The sequence below is a fragment of the Chionomys nivalis genome, chromosome 16, assembly GCF_950005125.1.
Source record: "Chionomys nivalis chromosome 16, mChiNiv1.1, whole genome shotgun sequence".
In the NCBI taxonomy this organism is placed as follows: Eukaryota; Metazoa; Chordata; class Mammalia; order Rodentia; family Cricetidae; genus Chionomys; species Chionomys nivalis.
In genome coordinates, this window is record NC_080101.1 from 6,074,223 (window position 1) to 6,087,148 (window position 12,926).

At 42.2% G+C, this 12,926-nt stretch overlaps 1 protein-coding gene across 2 annotated transcripts in view; it reads left to right on the forward strand.

Annotated features, from left to right (window-relative positions):
• Positions 1-12,926, forward strand: part of Dpy19l4 (dpy-19 like 4) — a 54,083-nt gene that overhangs the window by 23,158 nt on the left and 17,999 nt on the right. For both annotated transcript variants that reach the window (XM_057790519.1, XM_057790520.1), the window contains exons 7-14: positions 796-919; positions 3,444-3,578; positions 5,049-5,180; positions 5,271-5,369; positions 6,022-6,095; positions 6,431-6,589; positions 8,566-8,685; positions 11,112-11,232. In XM_057790519.1, coding sequence (XP_057646502.1) covers positions 796-919; positions 3,444-3,578; positions 5,049-5,180; positions 5,271-5,369; positions 6,022-6,095; positions 6,431-6,589; positions 8,566-8,685; positions 11,112-11,232 — 964 coding nt within the window. The remainder of the gene's footprint in view (positions 1-795; positions 920-3,443; positions 3,579-5,048; positions 5,181-5,270; positions 5,370-6,021; positions 6,096-6,430; positions 6,590-8,565; positions 8,686-11,111; positions 11,233-12,926) is intronic.

Consider the following 12,926-nt stretch of genomic DNA (forward strand, 5'->3'; position numbering starts at 1 on the left):
ACGACTTAATGCCCAATGATGTTCATGCTCTAAGTTGGTAAAGTCTCTTTACATCTTTTCTAAAAACTTGAAATATTTGTGTAAAGTATCTTCACATCCTCTGTTTTACAGGACTGAGGGATGTTCTCAGGTCATGCTCTAAAAGCTCTGTGAGTCTGAGCTGCATGCCGGGTGTGTGTGTGTGTGTGTGTGTGTGTAGGGCAGTGGTGACCTTTCAGGGCTAGTTTCCTCTCCACTGTTGGTCTCAGGGGTTGTTTGTTGGAAGCACCTTGGCCTATTGAGCCTCTCACTCACTGATCCTGAATTTTTACTATTTTATACTCTTTATATTAGGTAACTAAAAGCTGATTACAACTTCATAAGCATGGAACTAATCTAATTTCTGTCACTTTTTCATTTTCTATTTTTAATACTTTTGAGATAGGGTCTTGCTATATTTCTTTGTCTAGCATGGAACTTGATATATAGACCAGGCTAGCTCCAAGCTTGCAGCAATCCTCTGCCTTCCAAATACTGGTATTGCTGCTGTGAATCATTAAGAGCTGTGGCTCATCTTCAGAGGACCCAGGTTCAATTCCCAGCACCTGAGTGGCAGCTCACGACTGTCTGTAGCTCCAGTTTCAAGACTCTGATGCCTCTTCTGGCATCCAGGAGCACCAGGCACGCACATGGTACACAGACACACACAGGCAGAACACCCGTATACATATGCATAAAATAATAAGGACTGAAATAAAGAGAGAAGCGTATTGTCGCGCGTGCAGCCTCACTTCCGCGTCCTCTGGTCTGTTTTAGGACGGATACAACAAGAATTGAATACTCCATCCCTCTAAGAGAGAACTGGGCTCTACCATATTTTGCGTGCCAAGTTGCTGCACTTACAGGCTATTTGAAAAGAAATCTAAACACTTATGCAGAGGTAAGACACACATCTGTTTTCTATATCACAACTAATTCTGATGTTTTGCAAATGTGGCTCATGTTTGGTTTTTTTTTTGTTTTGTTTTTGTTTTTGGAGACATAATCTCTTGTCATTCAGGCTGGCTTTAAGCTCATTACGTAGCTGAGACTAGGCCTTCATGTAGTAGTAGAGTGATGCTCAGTGAGCCATGTCATCACGTGACGTGTAGCTGGGTAGTCGCGTCACCATGTTTTTCCTATAATCTGATGGCAGCCAAATAATTTTAGGAAGACAGATGTTGTATTGCTTTTAGTGTGGTTATGTGACAATACACGAAGAATATCTCATTTTGGAGGTTAATCTAGCTGAGTATTGTTTTTACCGTTTTTCTTACTTCAGGGACATGCATGTCCTTTAGTCATACGAACCTAAAGAAACGACCCTGAAGATGCAGTGGTGACGGAGGATGGCAGTGTTTCCTGCCTGCCTGTCTTCCCTGCCTGCGAAGTAGTAGGCTAATCAGAGTGGAAGGAAACATCCATCTCAGATCATTTAGATCTTAATTTTTTGTTACTGTTATTGCCATAACCCTATTGGCAATTGAATGATGCCTATAGATTGAGCCACAGAATAACTTTAGTAAGATGCATGTCTGCAAGCCGGGCAGTGGTGGTGTACGCCTTTAATCCTAGCACTCGGGAGGCAGAGGCAGGAGGATCTCTGTGAGTTTGAGACCAGCCTGGTCTACAAAGTGAGTTTCAGGACAGGCTCCAAAGCTACAGAGAAACCCTGTCTCAGAAAAAAAAAAAAAAAAGATGCGTGTCTGCAGAGGCAGTTATTTATGTCACAGTTGACTGGAATGTAGCAGCCCTTTGGCAACCTGCCTGTCTTGAAGAGATCAGAGAGACCAAACAAGTCTACTAATAATAAACCCGACTGTCCGGAATACAGGGCAGGAATAAGGGCAGGAGTGTGGGTCCATAGAGGCGAGTATGTGCAAGGGCTGGAGGTTCTAACTCAGCACCATAACCAAACAAAAAGCAATGAGAGGAATCAATTGGATTCCTTCCTCTATTTTAAATCTCCATTTGTTCTTTACATAAACAAGAAGTAAACATACCCGGTGGTGCATGCACTCTGGGGACACAGTCAGGTGGATCTTTGTGAGTTCAAGGCCATCCTGGCATACAAAGCTAGTTCCAGTATAGTCAGGACTATTATACAGAGAAATCGAAAAACAAACAAACAAACAAAAAAAACAAAAAGAAGGAAAACACAACAGGAAACTGAAAGGTAATATTCTTTTTACTCTAGGTTCATTTACAATGATGGCTGTTGTGGAATATTATTTTAATTTGGCAAAAATGTGCTATATTTGTTTATGTTTGTTGCAGGATATTACTTTAACTGTGTAAAGGTGTGTTACATTTGTTTAATGATGTAAGGATGTGTGTTTATGTAAAGATGTGTTTCACCTTGCCTGCCTAAGGCAGCTGATTGGTCTAATAAAAAGCTGAATGGCCAATAGCTGGGCAGGAGAGGGACAGGCAGAGAGGATGCTGGGGAGAGGGGAATGAGGGGAGGAGGAGGAGAGAATGAGTAAGATGCCTGGGGCCACTGCCACCTGTGTTCTTTCCGTCTACCTATCGGGTCCTGGGTATCACTTGGGTTGTCAGACCTGCAGAGTCTCTGGGCAGTCGTGCTACACACAGCTCCATGGTAGAATACTTGAGTATTCACACTTGAGTGAGATTCCCTAGTACCAGAAGGAAACACAGAACTATGGGAAATTGCTCTGACAGATATGAAATGCGTTCATGTTGTTTACATGAAGATGAAACATACATGGTATAAAAGTTAAACTATAAAGTGCTGTGTTTGGGGTGCTCGTCCTGCTAAAAGGAAGAACAGGATGTGTTCAGACTTATAACCCAGGCTGGCCTTGGGTCTTCTTAGTCTGCTTCCCAGAACTGAGATGGGGAAGCACAGTCCCAAACATGGCTCATTTTTAGCGTCCAGTTATACATGGCTGATGAGTAGAGCATTGGAGGAAAACAGGCCAGACTTGGTTAGGAACAGAGTCTTGGCCAGGCATCCCCAAACTCCTGATAGTCTTCAAGAAAATAAAACCAGCACGGATGAAAATAAAAATATTATTCTAGGACAAAAGAAGCTTCTGTATTAACAACAGCTCACCACCCACTCCACTGATGGTGCTCCAGCCCCGCCCCCTTTGTTCTACCCCTGTGTAATATAGTACTGGAGGACGGGTGCTGATGCGCTGATATCTGTGTTGTGAAGATCCTGTGGATTTGGTTTTTGTTTGAGACAGGCGCTCTCTACATAGCCCTGGATGTGTCCTAGAACTGACTGTGTCAGACTGGTCTTGAACTCATAGAGATCCACTTGCCTCTGTGTCCCAAGGGCTGGGATTAGAACCTGCACCCCCACCACTGGCTGGCATTGTGATTTGTAGCTTCAAGTGCTGGGTGGCTCCTTGGTTTACAGTGTAATCTACTGATCTTATCTGACTTTTCTCTAGAGGTTTTGCTACCTGTTGATGAGCGCCTCAACGTACACTTTCATGATGGTGTGGGAGTACAGCCACTATGTCTTGTTTCTTCAAGCAGTCTCCCTACTGCTGCTGGACGTCTTCTCAGAGGAACAAAGTGACAAGGTAGTGTGACATTTTCAAATGAGGAATTTAAATGCAAAAACTAGTGATTTTACAGCATTGTCTCTCAAAACCTTTTCTATATCTCCGTCCCTTATTCTCAGCTGTTCAGAACTCTGATGAGCATCATGATTTAAATTAATTTAACAGAAAGAACCTAATGTAAAGATTTAATAACCAGGACTGTGTGCCACGTTGAGTGGCAGCGCCCTGTGCTTACCGTGCGGAGGACCCAGTTTAGTTGTCACACCAGAGCCCTCAACCCTTTCCACCTCCCAGAACAGTCATTAATCAAGAGCAAAGTTGTTGTCTTCATTGGTTAGTTTGGAAGGGTGGTGGTAATAGGGGCCCTACGGTATTATGGAAGTAGCGACCACTGGAAGCAAGAGGGATGGAGCACATGACCAAGTGTTGGAAATTACACCTGTCTTCTCAGCTTCAACAGGAAGAACTGTTCTGTTGGGATCAAGAACTGACGGTCTTAGGTAAGGTTTGGAGAAAGTGCAAGCCAGCAAGAAGCAGGAAGAGAGCGAACATCTCCTTCCAGCTCTACACTTTCCCTGAAGCTGTCCTATTGCCAGAGCTTCATCTAGAAAGAAGTGTAGACGGAAGGGAGAAGTGGGCTACACAGCTGAGGGTGCCTCTGTTCCTGCACACACTTGTATGGAATTAGCCAAGAATTGCACATTACCAACACCAGAAGACTATTATACTGAGGCATGCTAGCATCTCCGAGGGTATCGTGACTTGTTAACAGTGAAATCTCTTTTCAGATTTATTTATTATTATTTGTTTAAGTTATGTTTTGTTTTCTTTTGTTTTTTTTCCAGATAGGGTTTTTCTACTTAACCCTGGCTATCTTTGAACTCTCTCTGTAGACTAGGCTGGCCTCGAACTCACAGAGACCCGAGTGCTGGGATTAAAACCATGTGCTGCCATCACCACCAGGTGCCTTTTTTAATTTTTTTGAGACAAGTTCTTGCCATATAGTTCAAGCTGGCCTTTCCTCATAATCCTCCTGCATAGCCATCTATGTTTGCTGACAGTGCTGCACCTCATCTACACAGAACCGACTTGATAGCAGAAAAACCAACCCAATTCAAGTATGGTATTAAACAAGGTTCTTTAGCTCTCACTTGTGAATTTAGAGCTCTTTACTTTTCCCATAGGATGCTAAGAAGAAATTGGTAAATTCATTATAAACTACAATGGTAAAAATACAGATTGAAGCTGGGTGGTGGTAATGCACGCCTTTAGTCCTGGCACTTGGGAGACAGAGGCAGGTGAATCTCAGTGAGTTCAAGGCCAGCCTGGTCTACAGAGTGAGTTTCCATAGCCAGGAACTCTGTCTAGAAACCAAAACCTACAGATTGAACATTTCCTGGCATTACCTTAAAGTATAACTGAGCATTTGCTTAGAATTATGATTTTAAAATTCATTTTATTCTCTTCTATTTTATTCTGTTCCAACAGATTTACGAGGTGTATAAAATCTACATATTTTCCCTTTTCCTTGGGTATTTACTGCAGTTTGAGAATCCAGCTTTATTGGTGTCTCCTTTATTGAGTTTAGTAGGAGCGTTAATGCTAATTAAGTGCCTTCAGGTAATTAACATTGCTGTTTTTAAAAAGTAGTCTTATTTTAGATTATTAATTTTATAACTCCTTTGTTCATGTAATGTTTTTCTTTTGTAGCTGAATGGGAAAAAAGGAACTTTTGTGGCTAAAGTAATCAAAGTGTTTAAGTTTTATTTGGTATGTACTCTGCCGCTGACCTTGAATTTGATAATGAAGGTAAGGAACTCTGAGATTTATTTCTAGATTAATTTGAGTAGAGAAATATATTAGGCCAGCTTTAATGAGAATGATAACCTAACAAAGGAATAGAGTACATACAAAATTATCTTCAGTGATACAAGGAGTTTGAGGCTAGTGTCCTCTACATCACTGTGTCAAAAATCAAATGAATCAACAAAATTTCTTCAGGAGCAGGGATTATTTGAATTAGCTTTCCTAGGTTGTTATTTTCATCCTCTAAAAATGCCATTTCATTTTTGCCTAAGCATACAGTAAATGTGTTCATAGTAGACATTGTGTGCTATTTAATTCACCTTTCTTTTAATCAGGCTGTGTTTTCTATCATTAGTAACTGAAAATAAGTATATTAAAAGCATAGACATATCTGGATGGTGGTGGTGCACGCCTTTAATCTCAACACTCAGGAGGCAGAAGCAGGCAGATCTCTTGAGTTTGAGGCCAACCTGGTCTACAGAGCATATTCTACAATAGCCAGAGCTAGACGGAGAAACCCTGTCTCGAAAAACCAAAAAAATAAAAAAAGAAGAAAGCATTAGGCATGGAAAGCATTCTTTGTTTACGTAATGTTTTCTGTGAGAGTGGCGTGTCGTGTTCATGATGCCTGACTGCCTGATTCTCTCTCTTCTAGACATTTGTCCCACACAAAGAAAATGAGCATGTGCTAAAATTTCTTGAAGTAAAATTTGGACTAAATGTGACTAAGTAAGTTTCACATTTGCAAGTTCACCTAATCTGTAGCACCTAGAAAAGAACCCTTGATGGAGGGAGTGTGTACCTTGTTACATGTCACTTAGAAAATAGTTTTGGATATTATGTAGAAGATTACTTTTTGGTTTTGGTTTTGTGGTATTAAGGATAGTCTCCAGGGTCTTGCGAATTATAGGCGATGTCCTACCCCAAAACTATAGCCCTAGCTCTATTGAAGAGACATGCTGTCACGAATGGTTTTAGAAAATGTGTTTTGTCTCCGTTTACTGGGAGTTTTAAAATACCTTTATGTTCAGTGTTTCTGACAGCACACATTCTGTCTCCTGCAGGAATTTCACACTGAACTGGCTGCTCTGTCAGGAGTCTCTCCAGGCACCGTCTCAGGATTTCTTTTTACGACTGACACAATCTTCCCTATTACCATTCTATATTTTAGTGTTAATTATTTGTCTTCTTTCTATGACACAAGTTATTTTTCGGAGGATGAAGTAAGTGTTTATAATAATTGTAAAGATATTAAATACTTTAAGTAGTGCATGGGTGTGCATGCCTCTGTTGGTCTGGTGCTAGGCTTTGATAGCCCAGGGCCTTGTGAACATTGAGCTTCTGCTCTGTCACCAAGTTTTACTCATATCCAGCTGTTTTTTGGAGACTGGGTTTGGGACTTGGGGTGCAGTGCTATGGCAGAGCACCTAGCTAGCCTGCTTGGGGCCCTGGGTTCCACTCTTGAGGAGGAAAGGAAGAGAAAGGGTCTGTCATTGCCATGCTGCCACAGGTGACCCCGTGCTTAGATCCTCTCCTCCCCCTGCCCCGCAACCCTCCTGACTCAGCATCCAGATCACTGAAAACTGCAGGTGTGTGCCACCTCCATCTCAGCACTGTTGGGTTTAGAGCCTCTGATTCTGCTCTTTTGTTGGTGGTCATTATAAATTAATCAGGAAAGCTCAGGTTAACGTTATTCAGTGAAGATTTATAATCCAGCTTGGATAAACAAATATGTAAGTAATAGATTAAGCTTTTGCAGACTTACTTATTTACTAAAATTTTTGTTGAATTAAAAATAATATATTTGACTGGGTATGATGGTGCATGGCTTTAATCCTAGCACTTAGGACGCTGAAGTAGGCTGATCTATGATTTTGAGGCCAACCTGATCTACAAAGCAAGTTCCAGGATAGCAAGGACTATACAGGATAACCCTGTCTCGGGGGATTGAAACATTTTTATAGATATTACAGTACAAATCACACTAGTACTTTCATTTCAATGTAATTATGTAATTGCTGTCAATTTTTCTGAGTATGATAGGTCATGCCTATAATCCAAGCACTCAGGAGGCTGAGCTAGGAGAATTGTGAATTCAAGGGCAGCCTGCACTAGGCCACATAGTGAGAACCTGTCTCAAAATATGAAAGAAGGGAGCTGGAGAAATGGCTCAGAGGTTAGGAACACTGACTGCTCTTACAGAGGTCCTGAGTTCAATTCCCAGCAACCACATGGTGGCTCACAGCCATCTTTAATGAGATCTGGTGCCCCCTTCTGGCCTGCAGGAATACATTCAGACAGAATACTGTATACATAATAAATAAATAAATCTTTAAAAAAAAAAGAAACAAAAGCAAAATCAAAACAATAACAAAATAAAAATAACTATGTATGTAACCATATTTAATACATTATTAAATGTATTTAATAATTTCAAATATTATTGATATATTAATTATTAACATATTTATTTTCTATCGTTAATATGAATATATTAATATATTGATTTATAATAGCATCATTATTAATAATTATGTGTATTAGTAATGTCTTTTATGCTAAAAGGTAGTTGTGTATGTTTGTAATTTCAGCACTTGAGCGGTAAGGGCCTGGTTTTGAGTTCAAGGCTAGCCTAGCCTACATACCAAATTCAGAGCTAGTCAGACTACAGAAACTCCGTTGCAAACCAAACATAAATACATATAAGAATTACTAGTAGTTAGTTCCCAGTCAGTTTCCCTGCTTGTAGAGTGCATGCTTCCTTACAGGCAGACAATACATACAACACTTATTTAATGTATAAAGACCTATGCTTGGTGAACCCAACACTATAATAAAAGAAAAAAGTATCTTGAAGACCTGTAGTCTCAACTCTGTATAACCTAAAGCAAAAGGATTGCCTGGAGTAGAGACAAGCTTAGCTACAGAATGTGTTCTAGGTCCAGCCTGAGCTAATGGTGAAGCCCTTCATCCAAACAGCAACGAAAACCAAGCAGACAAACAGAAGCAGGATGATGTCAAGCACAGCTCCTGAGCTCTGCGGTCTGAGTGCCATGGCTGGCACTGCTAGTGTAGGCGTAAGGGGTCTTGGAGAAGGGGAAGAAATTCAGTTTTAGGTATAGCCTTCAAAGATGATAATGTATCTTTGATTTTCTATGTATATTTTCCAAACTGTTAAAAACATATTTCCTTTATATAGTGGTAAATCCCAGAAAGAAATTGTAACTCTTGAAGACGGGAGAATTGGAGAAAGGCCAGAAATTATTTATCATGTCTTTCATACTCTTATACTGGGTTCTCTTGCAATGCTGATGGAAGGGTAAGTTCATTTGTTTATCAGTTATTGCTATAAAATTTATCCTCTCTACGGATAGCTTGTGAGTACATTTAAAACAGTTTGTGAATTTAATCCCAGCACTCAGGAGGCAGGGGTGGACAGATCTACGGGTTCCAGCCAGCCTGGTCTACATAGTGAGTTCTAGGACAGCCAGGGAGGGCTACACAGAGAAACCCTGTCTCAAAAACCAAAACACCAGTAACAACAACAAAAATTATAAACTTTTAAAATATAAATAAATTTAGCAAAGGTTTTGTTGTTGTTGTTGTTTGGTTTTGTTTTTGATTTTTCTTTTTTTAAAAAAATATTTATTTATTTATTATGTATACAATATTCTGTCTGTGTGTATGCCTGCAGGCCAGAAGAAGGCACCAGACCTCATTACAGATGGTTGTGAGCCACCATGTGGTTGCTAGGAATTGAACTCAGGACCTCTGGAAGAGCAGGCAATGCTCTTAACCTCCGAGCCATCTCTCCAGCCCCTGTTTTTGATTTTTCTGCTTTGGGTTTTTGAGACAGAGTTTCTCTGTATAGCTTTGGACCTGGCCTGAAACTCTCTTTGTAGACCAGGCTGGTTTCGAACTCACAGTGATCCGCCTGCCTCTGCCTCCCGAGTGCTGGGCTTAAAGGCGTGCGCCACCATCACCGGGTTTAACAAAGATTTTTATAATATGGCAAACTGATATTATTCATTTGTTAAAACAATCTTGAATGTCTTCTAAGATTCATGCATTGTCCTAAATACGTAAAGTACAGTAGTAAGTGACGTGAACTCAGGGTTTCTGCTCTGTGTAACTGTTGACTAACGAGCCAGCAGATGTGAATTACACAGGCTGAAGTCATAACTTGATAGTTGAAGGAAGGATGAATGGGGCTGTGGATGGGACTGGAAAAGCTGCCTGAGTGGGGCCTGAAGAGTGGGCAAAGGTGGATTTGTGAGCACTCCAGGCAGAAGGACCCCACTGCCAAGCTCTGGTAGGAAGCAGGGTGAAGTGCAGTGTTCAGATCTCCTTAAGGCCATCCCTACTTTTGAAACCAACCACAAGTTTAGAAGTTCCCCAGACATTCTTGGTTCTATTGCTAGAATTCACAACCATAATAGTCATTGTCTTCATGTTTGCTACTCATTACAGCGACACATGTCTATATAATGAGCAAAGACGGAGACCCACAGAATGGGGTTCAGGAGAGACATCGGCACAGGGCACTAGTTATCCTCACGCTGTGGAGATGCATGGACTGGAGCAGAGCGTACACAAGGGCCACAGCTGTCAGTCAGGGAAGCCCATCTGTGTTCAGTTGTCACTGGTGCTCACAGGAAGTTGGCCATGTGTGTGGCTGGCCTGATTGTGAAGCCTCTCCAGAGATTGAACTAATACTCTTGTGCCCAGGAACCCACAATAAGTCATGTTCTTAGCATAACTCTTATTCTTGGCCTACCCATCCCATCCTACAAAGACATCCCTTTCAGGCAGGTGCTTCCTTCCTAGGAATAGAGGGCAGAGGCCGGAGCACTCTGTGGAAATTAACATTGATTCACAATAAGTGAGATGCATGAAAATAAATACGATGGAAGGTAACTGGTGATGCTTTTTGCATGATGATTTATTATTATTATTATATAATTCAAGGGACTAGAGACACAGCTCAGTGATCAAGAGCACTGGCTATTCTTCCAGTGGTCCTGAGTTCAATTTCCAACAACCACATGGTGGCTCATAACCATCTGTAATGAGATCTGGTTCCCTCTTCTGGCCTGTAGGCTTGCAGAAGTGTCAGAAGTTCAAGGTCATCCTTGACCTGGCCACATCACTACTTCCTTTCCCTGACATTGATTCTTGAAACCTAACCTAAAAAATAAAGTTAAAAAAGGAAAGTCAGATATGATAGCTCATGCAGTCAGAAGGCTGAAGCTGAGGGATTACCTTGAGTTTGAAGACAACCTGGGCTACAGGATGAGATCCTGTCCCAAAAACCAAAGGAAAAGCCAGTCACAGTAGCTCATGCCTGTAATCTCAAAAGGCTGAGGAAGGGACTCTCGCTGGTAAATGTCAGCCTACATAGTGATTTCCAGAACAGCCTGGACGACTGAGGGAGCGCACCTGTCTCAGAAAAGAGGGAAAGAGGGCTTCACCTTGAGGTGCACTCCTATAATCCCAGCACTTGGAGGCAGAGACATGTGGATCTGTGAGTTTGATGCCAGCCTGGTCTACACTATGGGTCCTTGTCTCAAAAGTAAACAACCATTTGGGAGCTGATCTGTTGCTAACATTAGAAGTAAAGATTTTTCACTCTGCCATAATATCTGTGACTAGTTAAACAGAATTTGGAAAGGAGAAATCAGATAATGACGGTTGTAGGGTGCACGATTTGTGACTCATTTTGGTGTGGAACTTACTTTTTTCCAGCCTGAAATTCCTCTGGACCCCATATGTGTGCATGCTGGCCGCCTTTGGCGTCTGCTCCCCTGAGTTGTGGATGACACTCTTAAAGTGGCTTCGGCTGAGGACTGTGCACCCTATCCTGCTGGTGAGCCATTGTTTCCTGTGCAGTACTGCTTACCCACCAGCTATGTCAGATAACACAGCAGGTGACCTGTCGGATGGATAGCTCTGATGGGGACCCTACCTGGGAAAGATCGTGGGGCTTTACACTGACTGCCAATGGTTGGTTGTTTCTTTTTTTTTTTTTTTTTTGGTTTTTCGAGACAGGGTTTCTCTGTGGTTTTGGAGCCTGTCCTGGAACTAGCTCTTGTAGACCAGGCTGGTCTCGAACTCACAGAGATCCGCCTGCCTCTGCCTCCCGAGTGCTGGGTTGGTTGTTTCTGTCTGCAGTTTTCCTCATGTGCCAGCCATGGGTATTTTCCACTGCCTGGTGTTTGTCTTGGGAAAATATTCCATCGACTGGGCACACATAGAGCCGTGAGTTATCAGGAAGATGATTTCTGTTAAGAGCTGTTCTTCTGCCGGGTGGTAGTGGTTCACTCCTTTAATCCCAGCACTCAGGAGGCAGGGGCAGGTGGATCTCTGTGAGTTCAAGGCCAATCTGGTCTACTGAGTGTGTTCCAGGAGAGCCAGGGCACCACCACCCAGCTATGACAAACATTTTTAAAAGTTTTCTTTTCTTGTTCTTTCAGACCGGGTGCTTGGCTGGGTAGTGAAGGGTGATCTTGATCTCCTGGGTTTGTTGCCTTTATCTTCTCAGTGCTAGAATATCAGGGGGCTAGGGCCTGAATCCAGAACCTCCTGAGTGCTAGGCAGGTTCTCCACTGGCTCATCTGTACCCTGTTCTATGGTTTGTTCATTTGTTTTTGAGATGGGGTTGGATGTAGCTCAGCTGGCCTTGAACTCCTGATCTTGCTTCCAACACCCAAGTTCTGGGCTTATAGGTGTGCACCGCCACACCGCCACACTGAGCTTTCAGTTTCATTTTGAGACAGGGCCTTTCTTTATAGCTCAGGTTATCCTCAGACTCACAGCAATCCTCAAAAAGTGGAAATACAACCATGAGCGCTACTCTTGGCTTATAATTTTTGGTTTAAACAAATGCATTTCTATTTATGTACTTACAAAATAAAAGGGAAAAGTTGAAATGAATCCGTACACCACCATTCCTTGAAAAATTACCTATGTGTATATGTATGTGCTTTAGTGCATGTATGTGCACATACATGCCTGTGTATATGTATGTGCTTTAGTGCATGTGTGTGCACGTATGTGCCTGTGTATATGTATGTGCTTTGGTGCATGTATGTGCACATGCATGCCTGTGTATATGTATGTGCTTTAGTGCATGTGTGTGCACGTACGTGCCTGTGTATATGTATGTGCTTTAGTGCATGTGTGTGCACGTACGTGCCTGTGGACATTAGTGAGCCACCATGTTTCTGGGAACTGACCCCTGGTCCTCTGCAAGAGAGGTAAGCACTCTAACTGCTGAGCCGTCTGGTTTTATTGAGCTGGAGTCTCACTGTGTAGCTCTGGTTGGATTGGAGCTAGTTCTGTAGACAAGGTGGGTGGCCTTGAGTGCAGTTTCATCTACCTCTGCCTCCAGGTGCTGGGATTAAAGGTGGTTTTGCCATGTTCCTTCCTCCTCCCTTTTTGATGGTCGGCCTTGATGGCAGACGTTTTACCTCCGCGTGTTTGAGACGCACTCGTCCTCACTCACCTCCCTTTAGACCAGATACATGCTCATGCCAGTCTCTGACTGAATGGGTGTTTTTG